General features: G+C 37.9%; 1 protein-coding gene across 1 annotated transcript; it reads right to left on the bottom strand.

Annotated features, from left to right (window-relative positions):
* Positions 1–10105: 10105 nt before the first annotated feature.
* Positions 10106–17673, bottom strand: LOC148736275 (C-reactive protein-like). The gene is made up of 6 exons (XM_088754487.1): positions 17568–17673; positions 17185–17453; positions 16185–16299; positions 15945–16001; positions 11779–12004; positions 10106–11184 (listed from the first exon to the last, which is right to left on the bottom strand). The coding sequence occupies exons 1-6, from the start codon at positions 17638–17640 to the stop codon at positions 10809–10811; spliced, it is 1116 nt and encodes a 371-aa protein (XP_088610613.1). The 5' UTR covers positions 17641–17673; the 3' UTR covers positions 10106–10808.
* Positions 17674–18906: the final 1233 nt, after the last annotated feature.

The raw sequence follows: 18906 nt of genomic DNA, 5'->3' as shown, positions 1-18906 counted from the left end.
TTCTGCCCCATCAAAGGATCCCATTGTTACATCAAATTGGTTGTTTGCAGATTTCTTCTCCCATGGACAGTCATCGCTGAATAGTACTGTTCGCTTTGCGTGAAAGATTATTTCACGCTCTTGGTTGGTGATCTGTCGGTACGCTGAGGCGAAATCCAGCGCCTTTGACAGTAGTTTCTCCGTTATCGAGGGGTAGAACTCGCATACGTCGAAACATATGAATGAGAGTTCATCTCCATTCAAATTAAGATATCGAAATCACATTTACTCATTCCGTAATGAACGTTATAGAAACGCAACTGAGCTTAGTAAGCATATTTGGAACCTGAAAGACCGAAACATTTAGTGCAACATTAAATGGCGCAAAAAAAAAAAACGGGCAAGATCGTAATCAAACGTCACCAAGAATTGTAATTTGTGTTTGTGGGAGAAGTATTTTATTTTGTGTAAGCCCGAAATCTCAACCTTAAACAACCGAAGTGAATTAGCATCGACCTGTAGACACTCTAGGAAATTTCTGCTAAAAATGTCATCACCTTATTAGCGCGCGCTGCGCTACGCAGCACACGTTTTTTTAAATAACTTTGAATGTAACGGTTTTTTTTCAAATAACTTTGAATATAACCGTTTTTCAGGCAGTTGCCTGGTGATTGCTTCTGATGGAGCATGAAACTATGAGTAGCAATTAAATGTCTTGGACCAAATAACCCAACTCTTTGCTGATAATATTATCTACTGCTCTAGTCCAACTATTGAGCCCTTTGCTAGTCGATAAGGAACATTCCAGCGTAATAATTGGTTATATTCTAAATGATCTTTAAGGTTGTCTCACTTTTTGTGAATAAAAACGAGATTAGAGCGCGTCGAAGCTCTGCACAGTGTTTTGGTTACGGAGAGACTGACTGGGTCCAACTTGAAGGGAATTTGAGGGTGTTGAAACGACACTATGATCGAAGAGTTGTGCAATAAGATCTACTCCCAATCGAACAGTGACTTGTTGGCGTTCAGGATATGAAAAACAATATTTCAATATTAATATTAATATTAATATTAATATTAGTATTTCAATATTATTAGGCAGGAGGAATAAGTACTTTGTCCAAAAACATAAGAGAAGATCTCAAAATTATTCCGTTTTCAACAACTCTTTTAGTAAAGCATTGTTCATTAGAAAAAAAAAATCCTTATTATTTTTTTTACTGTCAAGTGCTAGTTACTTAGGTTCCTCGAGCTCGCTCTGGAACAGTACATGTACACGCCAAAATTGTTCTGTAATGAATACTTAACTTTCAATCATCAGAGCAATTTTGTTTAATTTGCCAATAAAATTAAAACTATTAGAAGAAAATATAGTAACAAGAACAAAAACGACAATTACAGTTACTTGAAAAGCAGAAAACATCATTATTTAGAGGTACCTTGAAGTCAGTGGCTGTTCTTCGAATTTGGCATGAAAATTTGATGTTTGCAGAGGAGGTTTATAGCTGGCATAGAGTGACAGCGTTGAGCTTAATGTTATATGAAAGTGGCAGCCTTGAATTTAAATACTACTCTAGAAATGCTGAATGAAACAGAACGGCAATTACACCGCTTCAGTTTCGAACGAAGGCCACGAAGGCAAACACTGAGAACCCGCTCGAGACCTCGCCCCTCGCTCCTGTCACTCTCCTTTCTTCGTTAAGACGCCAGGTGCGCAGCCAAATAGATGGTCATGAAAGCGCGTGGGAGCTTTACCTATATCTCACTAAAAAATAAGTAATTTAATAAACAATTTAACATTATTTCTCATAAAAACTGGTCTCTTTATTTAATTCCTGTTCTGCTCACGTTCACGTTAAATCAAGTAAGCAATTTTATATTTCTATTTGGATATATCAACAAAGTTGAAAATTCATTTTTATAATTCAATTTTATATTTCGACTTTTATTTCGAAGATATTAAAAAAAGCTGTACGGCTGATAGCTATCGGTGAAAAAGTACGTTTGTAGAAAAGCATGTAAGTATTATTCCCAAGTTTCGCTTGAAAGAGTGTGGATTATATGATATCAATAGTTTAACAAATTCGAAATCGCAGCAGTCTAACAAATTCGAAATTGCAGCTCAACAGGATAAAGGATCTTTAGCCGCAAACAACTGTTTTTTTACATAATTTTTCGCTCTCAGCATGATGATGAACGAATTTTCTTGACATTCCCAAAGGTATCCAAGGAGTCACTTGGCGGAGAAGTAACGCCAAACTATTATTTTTTTGGTATTCAAAAGTATTTGAAATTATCGATCGCAAAAGTCAAGCATTGTCACTGAAAATTTGGACAATTAACGTTAATAGGATACTTTGTTTTTCAAAAACTCTACCTGTCAATGCACAAATGCGCGGGTATTGCTTGGTAAAGAAAAGATTTTATGTGCTTGTTGGCTTCATCACCAACTAATAGCGCACTAATAAACTAGTAGCGCAACTAGTTGAGCACTGTTCTACGAAAATCAAGTCACACTTTATATATATATATGTAACCAAAATAGCGTAATGAGATCATCATCTACTAAAAAGTGCTCAATAGCAGGGCGCAACTAGTAGCGCAACTAATAGCGCAACTAATAAACGCTGGTTTATTCTAGTTTGAGCACTCTGGCATGGCTTAGACGATACCACAAAGCTCAATAGCAGTGCGCAACTAGTAGCGCAACTAATAGCGCAACTAATAAACGCTGGTTTATTCTAGTTTGAGCACTCTGGCATGGCTTAGACGATACCACAAAGGTTGGGTCGTTTGGGGTGACCGTCTCGGTTCTCCCCCATCCTAGCATTAGCACTGCACTGATGAGGCCCAGAAGGCCGAAACAGTACTGTCTGCAGTTAGTCTATATATATATATATATATAATAACTTATATATATTATATAAATTATATATATTATATATAATAACTTAAAAGGCCTCGAGCCAACAGTGACGCCGCGCCAGAAGGATCCAAAAGGATTGACAGTCCAAACCTCGATAAATGGTAAGAGAAGTAGTGTGGCACACGAGGACGGACAACTTCGAGCGAAGGAAGACATATACTCAATAAAAAGTCTAAAAAGTTTAAATTTAAACTTTTTAGACTTTTTATTGAGTATATGTCTTCTTTCGCTCGAAGTTGTCCCTCCTCGTGTGCCACACTACTTCTCCTATATATACAAGAGGCATGAAACTCAGAGTTGCAGTAAAAGTTCAAGGAACCTACATCCTGAAGTATAATTAACAACTATTCAGCGAAGTGGAGGTGGTTAGTGATAAATATCCACCGCTAACCACCGACACTGAGGTGAATAGTTGTTTTAGTATATACCTAAACAGTGAGATAATATACACCACCAAAAATTGATTTTAATTCATACGATTCCAACATTTCAACATTTTCCCGCGCGTAACGATCCAACGCGGCTCGGATCGCGGTTAGTGATTTTTTGTTGTGAAAACTGCCGTCTCGTTTTTTCGCTGACAGATAAAATTTCTGAAGACATTTTGTTTATCTCTGGTGGCGACATTTCTTCAAATGGTGTTGCAAACTCTTTCTGTATTTGAAACCATTCTGTAAAAAATACCATTCCACTTTGATTTTGAAGTAAACAAGTGAGGTTACGTAAGATTAATTTGCATTTGTAAACAAAACCGTTTTCATTGGTTTTTATCGATAAAATCCCGGTTACCATTACCTTTAAACACAGCCAAACTAAATTTAGTCGCTTTCTCTGTGTTTTCAGGGACTGCTTCGTTGTTATTTGAGTGATTTCTTCGCTTGTCACGGATGCAAACCGGCACGCCACTTTTTCTCGAGTTGCTCGAAGGTAAATAGCAAAGGATATTCGGAGTTTGACTAGCCAATCAGAGCGCGCCTTCAACGCTATCCACCGTTTTAGTATATACTAATTATCCATAGCTCTAGCCCTGCTATTGAGCACTTTTTAGTAGATGATGATCTCATTACGCTATTTTGGTTACATATATATATATAAAGTGTGACTTGATTTTCGTAGAACAGTGCTCAATACATAGAAGTAGAGCGAAGTATATATTGTGGGAGGAAAATCCCCTGATGGAGGAGGAAAATCCCCTGATGAGTGGGCGACCACGAAACAGGCTTTTAGGGATGAACTTGTAGTTTACTTGTCTTTTTCCTCCCACAATATATATATATATATTGTAGTAAATGAGGACGGACAACTTCGAGCTAAGAAAGACATGTACTCAAATAAAAGGTCTAAGAAAGTTTAATAAAATACGTTTCGGTCCGAGACCTTCATCATTTGTAATACAATGACTTACAAATTCCTTAAATAGATTTATATAGGGCGTGATGACACATATAAACAAACACAGTAATTACTACGCGAAAAATTATCGCAATAAAAAGAAATGGAAAAATTGTCGAATCCACTGAAAATGTTAAGGAACCAGCGTTGACTTGAAAGGCGAGAATTATACTAAAATTCCCAATCAACGCTGAGACTAGGACCTTTGATGCCCGCCCAATTTGGGATCGGGCTAATTTCAATTAAACAAATTCTGTATACGAGGGAAACCCTAACCCTAAAGACCCCCAAGTAATCATACTTAAAGAGAATAAATGTTGGAAAAGAAAATTTGCCCTGAGCGGGATTTGAACCCACGTCCCCCTTTTACTAGTCAGGTGTGATGACCACTACACTATCAGGACAACCATGGTGGCATTAATTGAAATTAGCTTGTATCCGTAATTGGATCCTCCTTGGCATCCGCTAAGTTGACTTCGGTCGTGTATCTTTAATAGATCCTTAGTTGGGTTTCATATAGGGTTATAGGCTTCCCCTACCCGGTCACCTTAAATATTAAGTTTCCCGGGAGACCACGTCTCCGATCACATAAATCACATCTTCGATTACCGTGTTGCCAGCATGGTTGTCCTGATAGTGAAGTGGTCACCACACCTGACTAGTAACAGGGGGACGTGGGTTCAAATCCCGCTCAGGGCAAATTTTCTTTTCCAACATATATTCTATTTAAGTATGATTATTTGGGGTGTACAGGGTCAGAATTTCCCTCGTATACAGAATATAAATATATAAATATATATTGAAATACATATAAATGTATATTGTGGAGTTCAGTAGGAGTTTAATAAGTAAGTGTTATTGGTCACCAGTCCTCTCCTTTCCCCCACCCCTCCCCTCCTTTTTTTTTTTTTTCCCACTGATCTAAACATTGACGACGGTCTACTGGAATGGGAACCCGTGGCTGGGTTGTAGGTGATTGTAAGCCATGGGAGGGGGGGGGGGGGAGGCAGTATTCTATCTGGGGGCAGCCAGTTTCCAGTGGAAGCCCGTGGATACTCCGAGAACTTACCTTACAAAGCGAGGTAGCAGCTAAACGTGTTTCGTATAGTTTCTGCTTCCAACCTACAGTTTCCTCATTTTTTGACCTGCAATATTATAGATCCTTTTAAGTATTTTTATCAATTGGCTACTTGGTTCCCCAAGTCACTAATTGTCACTTCAGGCGAAAGGTGTTCTAATTTTGTTCATTTTTATGTGGATGAGCTAAAATTTATTGCAATCAGAACGGGAAGTGCGCCCATATTCCCGGCTTACTCTCTTAGAGATTTTCATTCTTCACGGCAGACACTTGTGATAAGAGACAGGAATTTAACTCTTTTATTCTGCTAACTTTTCCCAGGAAAACTACGGTATAAAAGATTCTGCCTCATCCGAGAAGGGGAAAAAGTTATATCATGAGCTCAACTTGAAGCAGGTCTACAAATACTTCAAAGAGGAAAGTTACAAGAACATTGTAGAATTTATATCGCAAAAATCTGCCCACCTGCCTGTGGGATTGTTCCTAGAATTTGTGAAGAAAATCTACAAGCGGGATAAAGTAACAGTTTTGACCGAAACTAGAGTTAGCATTATTGCATCTCCTAGAGATGAGGGCTTTGAATAGCCCATTTCCGAATTACCCTTGGCCTCATTTTCAAAACGAGGCATGGTGCTCAACCATTCTTGTGAAAATGAGTTTAATTTGCATGTGAATGAAAACTTATAATACGTATATGAGTACGATCCTTCGCAGTAAAGCACTATTTGAGCAATAGTGAAAATCAGACCTGAAAAAAATTTCAGGCCTGTACGGGATTCGAACCACTGACCTCTGCGATACTAGTGCAGCGCTCTGCCAATTGAGCTAACAAGCCAACTGGGAGCAGGCCATCAAATTAATTCGACATAAACCCGTAGATGATAAATCAAACAACAACAAACATATGAAACATATGTGTGAACTGCGGTTATGAGACGTATATGAGCACGATCCTTCGCAGTAAAGCACTATTTGAGCAATAGTGAAAATCAGACCTGAAAAAAATTTCAGGCCTGTTAGCTCAGGCTTGTTAGCTCAATTGGTAGAGCGCTGCACTAGTATCGCAGAGGTCAGTGGTTCGAATCCCGTACAGGCCTGAAATTTTTTTTTTTTTTTTCAGGTCTGATTTTCACTATTGCTCAAATAGTGCTTTACTGCGAAGGATCGTGCTCATATACGTCTCATAACCGCAGTTCACACATATGTTTCATATGTTTGTTGTTGTTTGATTTATCATCTACGGGTTTATGTCGAATTAATTTGATGGCCTGCTCCCAGTTGGCTTGTTAGCTCAATTGGTAGAGCGCTGCACTAGTATCGCAGAGGTCAGTGGTTCGAATCCCGTACAGGCCTGAAATTTTTTTCAGGTCTGATTTTCACTATTGCTCAAATAGTGCTTTACTGCGAAGGATCGTGCTCATATACGTCTCATAACCGCAGTTCACACATATGTTTCAAAACTTATAATCATATGAAAGGATGAGCACCAGGACTCGTTTTGAAAATGAGGCCAAGGATATTTCGGAAATGGGCTATTAGTTTACAAAAACGAAAATAAAAACAAGGTTAAAATAGTCAAGCTCTCATGGAAGTCTTAACTTGATAGAAATCAAAGACACATAGAAGGGTTTTGATTATTTAAGTTGATACAAATATAACTGTTCACGGCCCATTTGCTTAAGTATGCCAAGAAGATCGTTGTTTTCTCTTGAACGACCACCACTGTTATTTTGACTCACAGAAATATTGGCAGAAGAAGAAGACACGGGTGTGCTGGTAACAATTTCTTCGCTTCTTTTTTCAATTGGCTGTAGGAAAATTTAGCGAGATAAACGCGCGGCTGAAGTGTAATAAGACTGCCACAAAATGCAATTGCGCACGTCATATATATGCGGACGAAGAGATCTATATAATCTGAACTCTACACGAAATTTGATTGGTTCTTACTCGTGGCCTGTTAGAGGATAGATGATAAATGACGTCACCGTTAATAAAATTTTTACGTCTTCACTATAGAAAGCAAATGGATTCTATGTTGCCGTGAATCTGTTCAGTAACTGATCAAGAACACGTCAAAATTTAGTAAGAACATCAGTGAAACACCCAGTTGCGCATCGTGTGCCACTTTCTTGTTCTGATATACTAGGTTATAGATTCACGGCAGCATGGTTTTTATTTGTAAAGTACACAATGATGGCTCAATAGTAATTTGGATGTTTCCTCCAAAGCAAACCTTAAAAATGAACTAGACAAAAAGCAGTTGGTTGATAACGTCAGCCATTTTTTAAGTCAAACTACATGTACCAGCTATACAGTTCCTTGACACGCGAAAACAAGAAATATAACGTGTAAATCTCAGTTTATAAGCTGTATGTAAGCGTTAAAATGCGCAACTTTGCTAAGACGAAGTTTTACGACTCGATACGTCAGACTACGTTACAGCGTTTATTTTACTGTGGTCACGTGGTGGAACACGGCGGCCAAATAAGGCATGCGTGAGGGGATCAATTTTTAACGCCAAAATTTCTAAAAACACACGAAACAACCGCTGTTTTATAAAATATGCGAAAAAAGATTGAGACATTCATAGTAATCTGTAAAAAAAAATAAAAGTAGGGAAATGCAAACTAGAGACTCGAGCTTAAAGCTTAGTCAAGTGCGAATATCCTGTTGATTTACGTACTCAGAAGAGCCAATAAGCAGAACACAAAACAACAACGTTTGTTTTATCCTCAGGTCTGGTTCACCCTGGTATTCTTCTCCTATTTCAATCATTTTGTACATTGCCTCTGTTTCATCTTTACAATGTCTTTTGATCCTTTACCTAACCTTTTTTTTAATCATAATTTTTTACTCTCTTTCCTTTGCCCTGCTACTGCTATTTGTTGTTTTGTGTTCTACTTATTGGCTCTTCTAAGTATCTGATATCACTCAATTACATTCAACTCTGCATAAGATCCCCGCTGCGAAGTTTAAAAGTCTCACAGCGGTGACTCACTGATAAAAAAAATTATCACATTGAAAATTTTGTTAAAAACCTTAATTCCAGATATTCTTGGCCGTAAAATTACAAGATGGGAACAAGATTGAAATAATTTCAGCATTGCGTGACAAATAATAAGTATGTTTCATCTACACTGGTATCAGATTGCTTCCCATCTTTAACACTCGTCTCCGGCAGTGAACATTTGACCTACCAGTATAAATGATTGAATTGTCCCCTTTCGAGTCCACAATGAAGCTAAAATTTACCTTAGAACTTCTTAATACTTTAATGTGTTCGAATATGCCAAGACAAACAGACGCCTTCCGCTAGCTTGCGGAATGTGGTGTTGTAAACAATTTCACCATAAGGAAATCGATGAGAATTTGAAACCAAAGCAGGAATGAAAACCAATTTGTCGTCGTTACCTATGCAAGGCTAGCTTATTGTATCGATTTCCTAATCGAACACGGTTCTAGCAGCTGAAATGTGCGTGGAATTTCGCAGTTAACCACAGGGGCCTAATTAGATTATGTCGTGACGTATTAAAATACCGATGTTGTGATTTTCACAAAGTTCAACCTGGTTTTACCATGCGGAAATGCAACTAATTTTTATATCCTCGAAAACGATACTATTTCCACTTATCATGAGCTTAATCTGAACCGATTCTGAGTCATACCGCATGGGGCAAATGATAACTGAAAATTTGCCAAGAAATGCGACTTTTGGGTTTTAAGATATTGGTAAATTTCAAAAGCGTTCCGTGAGGTCAATATGAAATGAAATGGTCCTGTTTCAGACTAAAACCATACCTCTATTCCACCTATACAAATTTATAAAATTGATAGGAGTTTGCCTTCTTTTGCACTTTTCATGAGCAAAGTTCATTTGCCTCTACTCGGGGCACTGATTTCCGCCATTTTACGGCTACCAACGCTCGTTTCAGTTTTCGTGAGTTTTCTAGGATAAAGAGGGAAGTCTGGGCAAAAAAAAACCTTACCACGCTTCTATCTTTACTATAAGGTGTCTCTGGGCAAAATATGAAGGTTTTCAATTTTCCAAACATGTGCCACATTTTTCGATTTTCACTCGGTCAATTCACAAAGTCGCTTTTAAGGTGTTTATGTACAGTTTCCTTAGAGACCATCCTCTTGACAATAAAGAAAATATCCCTACTTCGAATCCGGTGTGGAACGCCTCAAACTGAGTTTATTACCGTAACTTGTAAACCTTGAGTTTGTAACGTAACTTTTTCCTAGCTGCCTTTATTTTTAGTTCTTAGCCGTCCTCTGCAAAACTAGAACGTGAAATCAGCTTGGTCTTAAAACAGAAACCCAGATCAAACGCTGCTCACGGACGTCATGCGGAGGTTGAGCTGTGGCACCTTAAGAGACGATAAACGCATACAGCCATTCGCGAAATTCCAGCTAATTTTCAATCAAAGTACTCTTTCTGAGTTGCCGTTTGTACAAAACACATTTATTAGGCCCTTATTTTTGCACGTGAAACCCATGTTTTCCTCCCGCACAATTATAAAAAGCTCTGTTTTTTTATTTTAATTATTATTCTTTTATTTTTACGTGAAACCATTAGCTATACTGATAAGACTTTCATCAAGATCTAATCTCAAGATTGTGCAGTTTGAAACTAAGTCAATAGGTAGCAGAGTTATATATGATTTTTTAATTAAGTTCGAAATGTTTTCCGCAGTGTAAACCCTTAAAAACTATCAGTCAAAGAGCAATTGGTTGGTAGCGCTGTAGCCATTTTGTATTTTCAACGTTTCTGAGTTACATTTGTCATTAGGTAGTATATTATTCAAACAGTTACATGTTATTCAGTTCCTTAACAAGTTAAAACGATATGTATAATAATTTGAGAATTGAGTGGACAAATGAATGTAAACATTTTAGCGCGCTACTTTGCAGAGACGAAGGTTTACCAGACAACACAGGCGTCAAACATCGGTACAGCGCTTTATCTAGGCACACATTCAAAGCATGAACACTTGTCGTCCTGTTAGCCTCTCAATGTTCAAATTCTCTTTGGCATCTTAAAAAATCTTGAAATGCCCTCTGATTAATTCTCAAGAATCATGAATAAATGAGAACAGAGAAGAAAATTTTCATTTTGTTAAGGTTCCTTACTGTAAAAACAGGTAGCTGTCTTAGCTTTAGGGAAAAAAACCTGTCACCTAAAAATTTACCTGTAACTTTGACGTATTTTATCAAACAACTAAGTAGATAGGTGGATAAATATAATGAAATGTTTTCCAAAGACCTAGCCAAAGTAAGCAACGTTCAAACGCAATATCATGTAATATTTTGTTCTCTATACTTAGTACTGTGCTACGTGATCCAGCTTGCATATGGTAAATACTCCAATTTAAGCAATTTTACAGCACGTGAGTTATGAGTCTAGAGCGTTTGATCACTGAACAACACAGTTCACGGCTCTTCAACTGTGACATTGCCATGAGTAAGATTTTTAAATGCAGACCATTTAAGAACAGAACCATGAGGTATGCTACAACTTGTGTACTGGGCGGCAATGTCGCTTTCGGACAGAACTTTATCCCAAATGTTGACACCTGCCAATCGGCCGTGAAGAGTTTGCTTAGGGTTATAACCTCCAGCAACAGAGTCTTGCTCTTGTCCAAGCACCATTGCGCCGCCAGATTTAACGATAGCGTTCTTGCTGTTGGTATTCGTTTTCTGTTCTATAACTTTGCCATCTCTATAGAGTTTTGCTACTCCTTGACTGTTTTCCCAGGTGAGGCACAAGTGTTTCCAGGTATCATTGTAGAGATTTGTCGCCTCAAACCTGAAAAAAAAGGAAAAAAAGGAAAATAGATAAGCACAACAGTTTAAAATATATTTAATCATTCAGGATCCGCCTTCCTTTTTGTTTGTTACTAAGTCAGTCAATAAAGAGTCATTCCGTCTGTCAGGCAGTTAGTAAGTCTATAGAAATTTGTAAAAGGCCTGTCAGTCAGTCAGTCTGTCACCCAGTCAATCTGTCTCTCAGTCAGTCAGTCAGTCAGTCAGTCTGTCAGCCAGTCTGTTCTGTCTGCTCGTCAGTCCGTCATATCCTTTAGTCAGTCTGTCAAAGACAGTCAAGTTGTCAGCCAGTCAGTCAGGTTGTCAGCCAATACGTCTGTCAGCCAGTTAGTCGGTCAGCTAGTCGTTTTTCAGTCAGACAGTTTGTCAATCAGCAAGATAGTCTGTCGCCCATTCAATCAGTCTGTCTAGCAGCCAGTCAGCCAGTTAATCTGTCTGCTTGTATGTTTAAATTCCTTTCTTCTCCTTTAAGCGTTCGTGTCTAAAAAGAAGATCATAGTATGTCCTGTATTATGAGTTATCGTGGCTCCAATAAGAAATACCTCAACCCAGTTTTCAAAAATCCATGAAGCATTACCAGAATATATGACCATCAACTGTCACATCCAGGGTTGGATTAATTTCGACCAAAATGCTATTTTTTTCTTGTTGAATGGCATAGCTCATGACAAACTGATCCCCTTGGTCTTCAACAAGTTTGATAAAAAAACACACTGACAGCTGGCTGAGATCTGAGGCTATGGCTGGATTCTTCATGGCATAATTTTCTGTAGAACGCGGCTCCGGAAACACCATGAGGTACTCTACAACAGAGGAAATAAACTTCAGAAACCTCAAGACAATTGTTTGAGAAATTGCGCATTTTTTAAATATTTTTGCTTCTTTAAAAGTATCCAGTTTTTGTTTAAATCTTCCTTCGTTTTTCGCAAGTGCCGCACGCCTATCGGGGACGATAGTCCAACAGTGTTCAGTCTTAAGCAACATAGAATAAGACACGCATAGGATAAGGATCTCGCCTTTGGTTAAGTTCTGAACGACCTGCGGTTTAATCTAGGGCATAGTTTGCCCCTGTTTTCTTTGCAAGATAACTGGTTCACGCTTCGCCCTAATCAACTATTTAAGGCCATAATCTAAATATAAAGTAAAGAATACGAAGAATCGTTGCATCGATGTCCTTGTTAGTGAGTAGGGTGACGAAGGAAATACGCAAAGTCATCAATCACTTGTAAATAAAATCTCAGAAGATGGACGCATGTTTTAAGGTGACTAGTACCAGTTTTCATCTTTTTTATGGTTTGTAACTTTGAAAAAATACAAGAAAAAGACTGACCAAGGCCATTTGAACACTTTTACGGGGTTGAATTACATAATCACTGGTCATCCAAAAATAGGTGTCAGTTCGTCAACAGCAGTTTCCATGACAACGTTTCCAAAGGATTATCCAGACACATTTTTCAGCTTATGGCTCAAATAGCACGGTGGGAACGCCAACTGCTGCATTACAATATGAAAAAACCTTTATGCTTTCTTTGTTTTGACTGTCTTCTGCCACTTTTTGCGACAACATCACCGTCATTACCCAAAAATTACGAACTTTGTAAGATCATCCTAAGCAATTCTCTTCATGCGCGGGATAAGAAACGAGCAATCCCGAGCGGGTAAGGTGGGCCCATCTTACCCGCTCGGGTAGAAATCAGAACACAGGATTTGCTTCATGTTGCCCACGGACGCTGCCAGCGATATGATAGCTCGTGTTACAACACCTCACAAAATGTATTAGCGATGTCTTACAAGTTAGCTATAGCAGCTTTTCTAATCGTGACATCGGTATGCAAGTCGACGTATGCAGTTAAAATATTGCACCTTTCTGTTCCTTTCCTAAATCTGGTTCTCTTATCGCATAAGTGTATTTTTCCTCATATAAGTTCTGTTCGCGCTAGGCTCTTCCCGACAAGGTCTTTGCTCTCTACTTCCTAGATTACACCCATGAATCTCTTCTGCGTTTTCCTTTGTTTGAGAAATTTTCTCCAATTTTCGCCTAATCAAACAATAACCTGTGATTTCTAATAATGAATATCAATAATTTCCATGATCCGAGTAATAAAAAAATGCAAACTTCACAACGAAACCGATTAGTTTTGTCTGTTCATAGCAATCAAGTTTCGTTGCGTTCTTGAGAAAGTTCGATCACCACCTGCTTGTTTGCAAGTGTTTCCATGATGAGCATTAAAAATTTAGGCTCTAAGTCTCTATTCTTATGTTTTTCCGTCTTTTTTAAAGCGTCATGACACAGCAAGGTTAAGAAGTGAAAGAACTTTGAAGCACTACGCTACCCTGGGACTCACTCATGATGTCTTGCGAGTTTGACTTCACGGTTTCATTTAAGCTTTCTTTCAAATCAAATAAAGGAAATCTTCGCCTCTCACCAAAACATCGTTTTGAAATGCTGTTAGATGTTACATGTACTGATTTATTCGCTATGATAAACAAAAAAGGTATTGCAAATAACCGTTTTATCCCTAGCCTCGTTTCCATATTGACCAATAATTTTTCAAATAAACAAGTACCTAAAAAATTGAGAAATCTACACTTTCAAGATAGCTTTCAAATGAATTTGTAAAGTCTTTCACATAACCTTTCATCAGATAGCACTCACCTAAGTGGTACGGAGAACCTCTCTGGCCCATGGACTAGTTGCGAGTTTAGCAATTTCCACGCGCTTTGTCACGCATTTAAAAATCCGGATTTAATAAGATCGACTGCCGCTGACTATCGAGTGTGTTCGCGCGAGTATCTACGATCTGATGTTTACAGACGTTTACTGCTCACAAAACCAACTAATAGCCGTCAAAGACAGCCACCCGGGCTCATCTTTAAGCATTTATTCACAAACTCTGGTTAAATCATATTATTTTCCTTCGAGGTTTAGAGTCTGTTCTTTCTTCAGGCAGATTTTGCTTTTACTATCACTCTTTGGCTTTCTCGAGATCTCGTATAGATTAGATTTTTGGTTTAGATGCGAAGCAACCTTTATGTCGCCGAGAATCGTCTTGTTTATCTTTGTTTCTGTCTCCTGCATACGCAGTGGCTGTTGAATACATCAAATACACGCTGGTAGACAAACTTCTTACAAAATATGACAAAAGTAGCGTAAACCGTAAAAAGCCTCGTGCCGCCATATTTGTTATGAATTTTCGACCTGCCTCCCACGCGAGGAAACTGGTACTAGCCACCTTAACCTATCCACCTAGCCTCGTTAGAGTTTCCGTGCGTGTGTATGTGTGTGTTTGTGAGTGAATACCCACCTTTATTACTTAACCGCGACTCTTACTTTGCTCTCTAATAGTTCCCTGAGCAAAACATGAGCACATCGCATAGCTTATCGACAACCTAAGCGTGTATATATGTGTGTTTGCAAGCTCCTGTGCGTGCATATGCTGCGTGCGTGAACGTATGCAAGTCCGTGCATGCGCACGTTTGTGTCTGTGCTTGCCTTTGTTACTACTCTTAATTTAATCGCCATATAGGGTTTTGCTTTAAACTGCCTACGCCTTAATTTTTTCGAGCGCCCGCCCACCAGCTTCATTGGTAAGAAGGCGGTTCAACGGAGTTTTCAAACAAGCTAAAACAAATGGAAATACGGCAAGCTGTTACCAAACACTATTCATGCTGCATGTTAAATTCTATTTTAGTAGTTCTTGTTCTCTCAGGTGCAGTCCGTCAACAAAGCGGTTAACCGTCAGCGCAAGTGCGACCGTTGTATTGCTTGAGTAGCGTGTTTTCAATTTCAAAACCAATTTGTCAGGCAGAAGATCTAGAAATCCAAAGAATTGTAACTTTTTTGATAAAACTAAGAAAAAAATTGGTGAATTAACAGGAAACCCATGATTAACCAAGTTTTTGTTCGAGAATTATCGTGTTTTCCTCTTCTCTTCTTTTGTTTCTTTTTACAGATTTCTTTAATAGCTTCAGCTTTTCCACATATTCTGTGTGCCAGTGATTGTTTGTTAGGCTTTCCTTCAGGCTTTTGCGTGGGAAATTGGCACGCAATTTGACATTGACGACTCGACGTTGACAATTTGACATTGATAATTTGACATTGACTTATGATCGCTGTGCTGGCTCTGTCGGCAGAGGCAAATTCAGTTTCATCTGAGTGGTAGGTCTATGGTTTTCTATATCACGATTATATCAAAGCGTTCAAAAAAACAACTTACACTTCCCTCTTCGCAATCGAACGAATTTCACACATGTGTTCACTAAATGATTACAGTTTGAAGTAGTGGACGTTGTATGGCAATCACTATTGATATGGGGAAATTTTGTTGAAGAGGTTTATGGGTCGATCTCGTAAAATCTTCGATGGATTTTTCCTTAGCTTCTGGATTTTGGATTTTGGGCCATATCCTCGCACTTGAGCGAATATCAGCAAATTACAGCCAGCCGTTTCAAAATTGCTCTTAATATTTCAGTTTTAAGGTGAAATTAGGTGTTGAACGGGGTCTAAATCAAGTTTTATAGAATATATCACAGCAATGTTTCATTTGACGAATTTTAAACGTGTTCTGAGCCATTGTGCTAATATTTCAAACCAGGAGATAACTTCTATTTCGCCATGGTAGGTAAATTACAAACTTGTTATTCTATCTATTCGTTCTAAGCGCCCCCGTGGGCAATAAGAAGCGAATCCTGTGTTCCTTAATTTGGAGCTGACCTGGGTGAAATTTTGGAACAATAACTCACCTATATTACACCGCTGTTTTCCTTCTGGTCCTGATGAACACCTGCAGCCATTGTTAACTGATATGAAATGGATAGAGAAAAGAAATGATAATAGAAAAGATTACACTTTTAAAAACAAGTCAGTGTGTAGTCAAATGACGACTAGTGATGGCTCAGCAGGAATCAGATAGGCCACAAACGTACGCTGGTATAACATTATTTTTGAAAATATTGCTCTAGAAACTAAAAGTTTTAAATTACCTCTTTCGCAGTGTCTTCCTGTATATGCTTCCGTACAGCGACACTTGTAACTGTTTGTCCGATACAGAGGTACACAGGTCCCTTTGTTCTGACAGGGCGTCATCGAGCATGGAGACTAAGATGGAGAAAATCAAGTACTCACTTCCTTGATAAAAACCAGTAGTAGTAGTAGTAGTACTTTATTAAGACACATTTCACCAGTGAGCCTGGGGTTCATTTAAATGTCAGCGTGTATGGTAAAATTATACTGTAAAATTTGAATATGTTATCTATTCGATAAAAATACAAAAACTAGACTAGAAGATTTAAAAACTAGACTTTACAAATTTAATATGTTAACTACTCAATACAAAGATTACAGCAACAATTGGTCTCGGTAGTCAGGTTAACATAGATCAGTAAATTTTTAAACTTCTAAGAGAGGACGCTCTTATAATTCAGGTAGGTTGTTCCATAAACATGAAGTTATGTGACGATACGATTTCTACAAATACTTTGATTTAAAAGTAGGCTCATTTAGCTTACAATAACCTCTTAGGTCATAATTGCTAGAACGCAATGAGAACAATTCCTTGATGTAGTTTGGCCCTGTATTAAATGAAGATTTGTAAAAAAGGATTAGGGCTTGCATGTATCTGCGATGTTCCAGGGACTTGATGTTTACTATCTTAAGTATATTGCCAAATGGAGTTGACTTGAGCAGATTCATCAGTGTTCTGAAAGCAAACTGATTGGTAAATTCTAGCTTGTTAGAAAGTCCAGGTGAAAGTCCCACTAAACCAGGTTACAAACTTTGATGACGGGTTGATAAAATGACTTAAAAATGGCTTGCGACGAACACAAAAGTAAAGAAAAAGCCACAGAGAGACGTATTTTAACGTTCAGTTAACAGTTCAATATAACTTGTTCACACGACTTCGACTGCCGGTTTCGGTCATCATCTAGATAAAATTTTAAAAAATGTGATGATAAAGATAAAACGATAGAAAAAGAGTTTTACCGCAATACTGTAGTGATACCAAGAATGGTTGGTAATGAACTTGTCTGAATGGGTGTAACGATCCGATGGAAGCAGTTCACATAGCAGATTTTCGATGTTATCAGCCAAATCTGCCAGGTTGAAGGACAAACATGGATCCTCATAGAGACATTTAAAAGCACACTCTAAGGAGTGTTGGACCAGTTCTTTCCCAACATATGTAATGTTCAAATAGGAGCCTTCGTGAGCAAGAAAATTGGCGAAAGCAACCTCATTATGTGGTGATTGTCCTGTGTTTGATAAAGAAATGAAGGTAACCGATCAAAATAGTTTTGCTTATACTTATTTATGAGATAGATACCAATAAAAAAGGGAGTATTACTGCGACGGAAGAGAGATTATACCTTTTGAGGTCTGCAAAGAGCTCGCTGATACAATCAGAGCAAGGAAACAGGAAGATAACAAGAAAAGTTCCATCTTATTCTTGTAGCTCACAGAGAAATCATTTCCGTGCTGATACACGGTTTGCAAACATCTGCTTCAGTTAATATTACAATTTCTCTTCATCCATAATTAATTTGTTTTTCCGTTTAGGTGTTTGACTACATTTTTTTTCTAGAAATGATTTTTTTTTGTTGAGAGAGAGGGCGTAACACTTTGTGGCGATAGCCAAAGATTTGTGTTTCGAAGACTTCTGTTAGAACCTAAAAAAAAAGACAGATAAAGTAAAATTTTACAGCGGTCTAATGCGATAAAAAAAAGCGTATATGTCGTTACAAAAATTTTCCGTGCAGGGAATTACCGTTTTGGGCAACAAGATGCGTGACCAGGTGAATGATCTTTGTTAAAATCTTGCCGCATGGGTGAAGTTTGTCTTCCTTTATAAATGTTTTTCTCTGACGTCACAAGGTTATTTATCTTTCTTTTTAGTTTCTTTGCTTTACATAAATTAGGGAGAAAATTAAAAGAATGACAAAGAAGAGCTTCAGAGATTAAAATCAACTTGTTTGAATTCTGCTTCAAAGGAAAGTTTTAAGAAATGTTAATTAATGTTTGTTAATGCCGGTTATATTAAGTCTTCTTTTGTACTTGTATAGGTTTACTTCTTGCAAGCAGCATGCGGTGTGTTTTCGTTATTATTATTTTATTTTATCTTGAGTCTAAGGATTTGCAATATGCAAACATAGATGAAAAGATTCTTTATTCTGATTGACTTAGATAAATACAGTTTTCAGGTAACACAATGTATCACTTTACCGCTTCTTGCAACCTCTTAAAATACTTCAAATACTTAAGATGTTTATATACAGTTACCTTGGAGACCATTCCTTTGACAATAAAGAAAAGATTCCTACTTCGAATCCAGTGTGGAACGGATTAAATTGAGTTTATTGCCATAACTTGTAAGCCGTGAGTTTGTAACGTAACTTTTACCCAGCTCTCTTCATTTTAGTCGGAATTTGAACATTTTGGCAGCTTGAAGAAATTGTTAAAATGCTTAAGAAACTGCTGTTTTGATTGAATGCGGTTGTTCAGACCAAGCTTAAGCGCACAAAAATATTATCTGGGTTTGAATGACTTGTAGGGACCTTAAACACGAAGGCGCGCTATAAAAGGAGCCTTAGGTCCCACTGGACCATTTGTCAATCAACCGTTGTGTGATGTAGAACTCTTAGAGTCAAGTCAGCTTCAGCTACAGCTACTCCAAAGCAGTAAACAGCGAGCGCATTCCTCAAAATCGTT

Source organism: Stylophora pistillata, chromosome 3 (assembly GCF_964205215.1).
Source record: "Stylophora pistillata chromosome 3, jaStyPist1.2, whole genome shotgun sequence".
Lineage (NCBI taxonomy): Eukaryota > Metazoa > Cnidaria > Anthozoa > Scleractinia > Pocilloporidae > Stylophora > Stylophora pistillata.
This window is presented reverse-complemented; position numbering and strand designations above follow the sequence as displayed.